The 6,722-nt window shown below is 48.2% G+C and overlaps 1 protein-coding gene across 1 annotated transcript; it reads right to left on the bottom strand.

Moving 5' to 3' along the window:
• Positions 1 to 3,344: 3,344 nt before the first annotated feature.
• Positions 3,345 to 5,957, bottom strand: LOC124687972. Its single transcript, XM_047221694.1, has 3 exons — positions 5,106 to 5,957; positions 3,907 to 4,240; positions 3,345 to 3,796 (listed from the first exon to the last, which is right to left on the bottom strand). Exons 1-3 carry the CDS (start codon positions 5,955 to 5,957, stop codon positions 3,660 to 3,662), a joined length of 1,323 nt encoding a protein of 440 aa, XP_047077650.1. The 3' UTR covers positions 3,345 to 3,659.
• Positions 5,958 to 6,722: the final 765 nt, after the last annotated feature.

Below are 6,722 nucleotides of genomic sequence, written 5' to 3'. Positions count from 1 at the left end.
ACAAAACGGCCATCATCGCCGTCGTCTTCCTCTTCATCGGCATGCTCCTGTCCCTCTGCGCCACCGTCGTCTCCGCCAGGCTCCGCGCAAGGGCGATAAACGATAGTGAAGACGTCTAACTCTGATCTATCAAGTCCAGTAGTCGGCCAATTCAAGACAAAAAAATTAGTGATGCAACTTCATATGGCCAGCACTAGTGGTCGAATTTCCACATGAACCACGCGCTACAATCGGCGCCCGATTCTGGTCTTGTTAGCAACTTAGCAGGGCGTGTTGTGTGCTCTCTGGTGCTCGCATGTTTGTATGAGTTATGTGTTTCAGATTGTGTTGGTCCCACGACTGTGCTTGTTTTAATCAAAATCAGATCATTTGCTAAGAATATGTCATTGTCGTCCACTCATTTTTATTAGTAGGTTTTTTTTGTTTTATTTTCATATAAAAACCAAGAAAAAAATAGCGCGCTAAATGATTTAACGTGGTCCTTTTCTAAACCCTATGCAAGTTATAACATGCTAATAAGACGCTATTTTTTAAAATAGCTTTTCATAAAAAATAGAAAATTGACAGGTAGAATATCTATATTAAGGATTTTATTAGCTAAAAAATTGTCTAGAGTAATACATGCATACCTAATTAACCAACCACACGTTTTTTCCTTTCTCTCATAGAGACAAAATAATGCAGGACGAAGACAAGAACTATGTAGCTGAACTTAACTAAGAAGTACAGAGTTGAACTGAACTAAAAGTTATAGACCTAAACTATGGTGTCTATGGGGCTAGGGCTACCATTACTAAACTACTTTCCGATACGGCCTAGTTGGAAGAGAACCTCGCAAGAATAAAACTTGATATGACGGCGTCAAATCAAGCTCCTCCGTTCGAGGCGCGCGTGCGTCTTCCCGGTGATTTTGGTTGGGACGTGCCACGCGGAGGCGGCCGGCGGAGGTCGAGGAGAGTGGTGCTACTGATGTAGCCGACACCGTCGCGGCTCATGGGGAGTCGAAAGTGGCGACTGGTTGGTTGCCAACCTGGGATTGAGTTGAACTAGGCTGGAATCGGGGGATCATGGGTTGCCGCTAGTTCCATAACTTGTTTAGCACGCTATAACGCTACAATGTTACAATAAATAGCGAGTTTACTGTGGCTAATAACGAGATTAGTGCCATAGTGAGCAAATTATGTATTGCCTATCGTTCACCTTCTAAATAAGGTCTTCCCGGCTTCAACTCCATCTCGGCAGCAACGTCGAGAGGATTGTGGGAGTGGTGTTCTCTTCGAGATTTTCATCTGGTTGTGGGGATCTTCGGATCGTCAAGGAGTTTCAGCGGCAATTCATCCTTCTTTTTCGTCTTCGGAACGGATGTGGTCTTCTTGAACCCGGCGACTTCCGTCCGCAACCAACAACGTCAAGCCGACTCTGGGAGGAGCGGCAGCGGCGGCGCGCCATCGACACGGTTTGGAGGTTGAAGATGAAGGACTTCTCAAGGATCGTGTTGTAATTTTCGTTTCTTTTGGGGGTGCTTTGTACTGTTCGATGTTTCTTTTAATGGCAGTGTCCTATTCGCAAAAAAAAAAACTATAGCGGCACTAAAACGTTGAAATAGCGCACAATTATTTCATGATAAAACCCCCCTACCAAGATATGATGAAAATAATCTTGGTTGATTAGGTGTTCACGAATATTACTTAGGAAATTACATGGTGTCACTTTTGGTTAGTAATTAATTTCTAAATTGGAAAGAATGTAATAACGTCAATTATTGTTGAGATGGCAGAGTTGGTCTAAGGCGGCAGATTGAGGGTTTGTTCCGAAAGGGTGGGTTCAAATCCCACTCTCAACATACTCCTTTTGAAGGTTTTATGTTTGAATAATTTGTAGTTGTAATTGTATTTTTTTTCCTTATAAATAGGTTAACTGGGGCAGACCATTATATTTTTGTTTCAGGCCTAGTTTGCTCGGGCCTTTTTTTGAGCATCAGCCCACTAAACAAGCACGAACAATAAGGCCAGTCCCGCGAATCCTATAAACCGCCCACTGCGGTCGCTATAGTGGGTCTGGCCCAGTTAAGGCAGTCGCTCCACTGTTTCCGCATCTTTTGTTTGCTTCGCTGACTCCAGTCTCCATGTACGCCTGTGTCCTTCCTTCCTCAACAAAGGCAGTTCATTTCTCGCTTGGAAAAAGTTTAAATGTCCGAAAAATATTCACATGAATGCAGAAACGTTTATGGATTTCATGAAATTCAAGGAGTGCGGTGGATGTAAAATTATTCATAATTTTCAAAAGCTGCTCACGGCCAAAAAATATTATTCACAGGATTCAAAAAAATGTTTACTCGCTTTAAGAAGATGTTCACTCAGTTTCAGAAAATATTCATGGCTTTGAAAAAATGTTTTCACGAGTTCAAAAATACAGTCATGGGATTCAAAAAAATGTTCACAAATTCGGAAAAATGGTCACTCGATTTTGGAAGAATATTTATGGGTTCGAAAAATGTTCATGAGCACATGATTCAAATATATGTTCACAGACTCGGAAAAATGTTCACTCAGTTTCAAAAAACAAATCATGGCTTCGAAAAAATGTTCACGAGTTTAAACATTACATTCATGGGATTCGAAAATATGTTTACAAAGTGGAAAAAATTGTTCACTTGATTTTGAAAAAATGTTCATGGGTTTGAAAAATTTCACGAGTTTAAAAAATACATTCACGGGATTCAAAAATTTGTTCAAAAATTCGAAAAAATAGTTCACTCGAGTTTGAAGTTCGTGCGTACTAAGGACCGGCTCTCCAACATCATGACGAAGGCACCTGGTCTTATGCAGTTCCAGGAGCTGCGCCGTTGCATTGGCATCGTTGAGGTGAAGGACATGCATATGCATATTAGGAGTTTGTTGGTTAATCAAGTGTGTCTCTAAATAAGTGCCAAGGTTCAGTTAGTAGATCGTTTGTTCTGCTAAATAAAAGAGACAAAGAAAGCAGAAAAGCAAGGTTGCACGCAGCGCAAAACCACTGTCTCTCTCTGTTCTTCATCTATGTGGTGATCGAGAGCGAGTTTGCGAGTGTCAAAATCAAAAAGTGGTGCTCTGTTGTTGGGCATTGTTGGAGATGCTCTTACTGGTTTTATCCCAAATCACCCGGGATGCAGCAGCAAACTCGCAGCGTCGACTGTATCAGTCATGGCTATGCAGGTTATTAAGTCGTCTTACTCTGGTTTCACTCAATAGATGCTCTGTGTACCAGGATGGATCAAAAGAATTTCATTACCATGAGCTTCGCTAGACAGGGAACATTATAATGTACTACAAATAATATGCAACTCAACATGGCGTTTGAGAATAGACCTGCAAAACTGATAATACTTCCACACTATATTATCTAATCCACTCTTTTCTTGGCAGCTAATTTTCACATTACTTCCATCGAATCAAACCTGCACAACTAATATGGTTCTCCATCCGAACCCTTCCACAAAAAAATTAAGAACAAAAGAACCGCGTCTGAGTTTCATATAGGGACGAAGCAATAAAGACTGAAACTATGTGCACTGAATTTTTACATCCGAAGTGAACCCCTCCATCTGACGTTCAGCCTTTAGTATCTATATCGCAAGGAGCAGCAGCAGAGATAGCTCATGGACAGGTGAGGCAGCCGGTTCAAGAAATACCGACCGTCTTCCCCAGCAGCCACATGACGAGCGAGAACTCGATCATGAAGAGCGCGTGCAGCCATGTCCGGTCGACGACGAAGCCGTACACCGTGATCCCCGCCCGGTTGTTCTCCAGGTACGTCACTGCAAAATAAGCAAGCACGGTCGACATTAGCTAGCTATCGACAACTTATGAAGCTGCTGCTGGCGCGTGCCAACAATGGATTCCTGCCGGAGCGTGCGCTTGCGCTTACCCAGTGCCTGCCTCTTCTGGAAACACATGTTGTTGACCTGGAAGGGCACGAGCTTGGGGTCGTCGAGAGAGTCATCGCTCCTGGCGTCGTCGTCGTCATTGTAGCCGTCGGACTCCTCGCCGGAGGCCACCCGGTAGGCGTTGGCCGGCGCCAGGTAGCCCGTGGCGGCGGGCAGAGCGGGGTCGGGGTCCTCCAGGTCGTTGTCGAAGGCGTGGATGGTGGCGTCGGCGTGCCACGCCGCCGCGACGCTGGTGATCGCCTGCGTCTTGTGCGTGATCTTGGCGGCGCTGTGGAGGCAGACCAGCAGCCCCGCCACGAGGCTCACCGAGCAGAGCTGCATGCAAACAATGGAGACGTACGGTGTCATGGATCGAGGCTAATTTGCGCGGTAGTTGGTGAAATTCGTGGAGAAATGAAATTCTTAATTATACAGATGCTCGAATACTCGATGTACTAACACTGTCATCAGAAATGTGAACTGGACATTCTGATATTTGACTCTAGAATCCTCACCCGAGAAACAATATCAATTCACTTCCAAAATTTTATCGCTTTGGCTATCTATTATTTGAATTGTATAGTGTATACTAATATGATTCTAGAGCAAATCTTGATGTATGCCTATCGTTAGGACAACAAAGACAGCTAGATATTTGTACCATATTAATTATCGTCTTTTGTAAGCATGTGTACACCTATTCCCATTAGTGGTTTCAGTATCTACATCATACCCACATGTGGTACCATCGAATTGGATAGAACAGAAATGTTTTTCTTCCGTGTACCTGGTTGCCCTCCAATTCACATTGTTTTTTTAATTTTATCATTCGTGCTGAAAGTAATACTTCGTACTAAGTTTCGTTAGGTTTCAAATATCTGAAACATAATGGTTCACAACGGAACACAATGTTTTCATGCAGGGATGTCCCTGTACGGGAGAATCACCACTGCCACCATGATACCTACAGTCTACAATCATGAAATTCTTGATTCATTTGTAACACCAATTATGTGTTATCTGAATTTGATGGATGCAATCACTAACGCATACTTAGCTGGATCATTACGTGACATAATAGCTTGTTGTTGCCTAAACTGATTTTCCATTTTCGGTGCCGAAATTGCAGAAATGATGTGGCAAAGATAGACTGATCTGTGCGTACAAGTAATTGAGGTGGAGATGGAAGCAGAGTACTCACCGCGAGCTCGCCGGCGGTGGCGAGATTGATCTGCGCGTGTGGCCTGGTGGTGGCGAGCAGCGCGCAGAACTGGCTGGCGGTGACGAGCACGAGGCAGAAGATAATGAAGCGCCGGTACCTGTGGCTGATTCTCCTGAGCTGGTCCCTGATCCGCCGGTGGTGCTCGAGCACGACGGCGACGTCTGCGAACCTGCCGAACTCCCTCGCGAATCCCACCATCCGGAGCACCTGCAGGTAGCAGATGACCCGGAAGAGGACGCAGATCATGAAGAAGACGGCGGTGCGGTAGACCCAGGAGGCGACGTCGAGCGCGCAGGCGGCGGCGTTCCACCAGGGGGAGCGGAAGGGCGCGGCGTCCCAGTACCAGTAGGCCTTGTAGGCGGCGTCGGCGAGGGAGCAGGGCACGAGGAAGCAGGCGAGGACGCGGAAGGAGCGGGCCAGCTGCGCGGTGTAGCCCGCGCGCACCGCGTCGGAGTCGTGGCGGAGGCGGTCGATGCAGAGCAGGCGGCGCAGGCCGACCCGGAGCAGCGAGGCGAGGGAGAGGTGCGCGAGCGCGGCCGCCAGCGTGAGCGAGACCTGCACCTGCCCGTCGAAGGGCCGGTCCGGCGTGTCGGGAGGGAGCGCGAGGGTGACGGCCGCGGGCGCGGCGACGGCGAGGAGGAAGAAGGCCGCCCAGGACCCCGCGGAGCGGGGACCGGAGGTGTGGTCGACGCACATCCAGCGGAGGCAGGCCCGGAAGCTGCGCAGCTCGTCCCGCGCGTGCGACGCGCATCGGGTGTACTGCGCCGCCGACGACGACTTCTTGCCCGATGGCAGCAGCAGCGGCGCTGCCGCCGACGACGTGTCCGCCATGGGCAGGCCTCGCGTTGTCGGATCGGGCTCGGGTGTAGGGCGCGGGAAGACGAGGCTGGGCCCAGTCGTGGACGGGGAGAGAAGTGCGCGCTAATCTCTGGGATTTTTGTCGATCGATGCTGGTGGCAGATGTGTACTATTTTAAAGCTTATCACTGGATGCTGCGTGTATAAATAATGGCGCCGATTGACGGGTTGCGTGCCGCGGCGGAGAGGCTCCACCGCCACCTCCACGGTCACCGGGGGTGACAACGACGACGACGGCGACGGGTTGATTGGGAGCATCATGTGCCGGTTAATTTACACGATCTGAAATGGGAATGAGAACAGGTGTTGGGTCAGGCGCGCAGGATTAATTCCTTCCCGTTTCTCTCTGGTGAGTCGGTTACATGAATCCATGTGCGTTGCCCACCTGCTGACAGCCACGCTCCGGCTAGCTTACGGCCACAGGTGGATGGATCGATTTAGTTATGTGTTTAGTCGTGAATCAATGATGGAGCAGCTCAGAGATCCGTGGAAGGAAGGAAGCGTCGTGTTGTTTTGTTTGCTCGGCTGACGGGCCGCTTTCCGCGGGAAGGCCAAATACGAGGTGTCCACCTCGTCCTGGAGATAGAAGAGAACAAGAGATGAAGATTGGAGTAGTTGGCAATTTCGCATCCGATCCTACGGTCCACTTGTCGGCATCAGTGTCTGGTCCTGGAGCCCATGGAGAGCCCACGCTGCGTGATGCCTACCCTAGAACCTAGATTCATAGTTAATTGATGGG

The sequence above is a fragment of the Lolium rigidum genome, chromosome 2, assembly GCF_022539505.1.
Source record: "Lolium rigidum isolate FL_2022 chromosome 2, APGP_CSIRO_Lrig_0.1, whole genome shotgun sequence".
Taxonomy (NCBI): domain Eukaryota; kingdom Viridiplantae; phylum Streptophyta; class Magnoliopsida; order Poales; family Poaceae; genus Lolium; species Lolium rigidum.
Note: the sequence above shows the minus strand (reverse complement) of the source record. Positions and strands in the feature narration are given on the sequence as shown.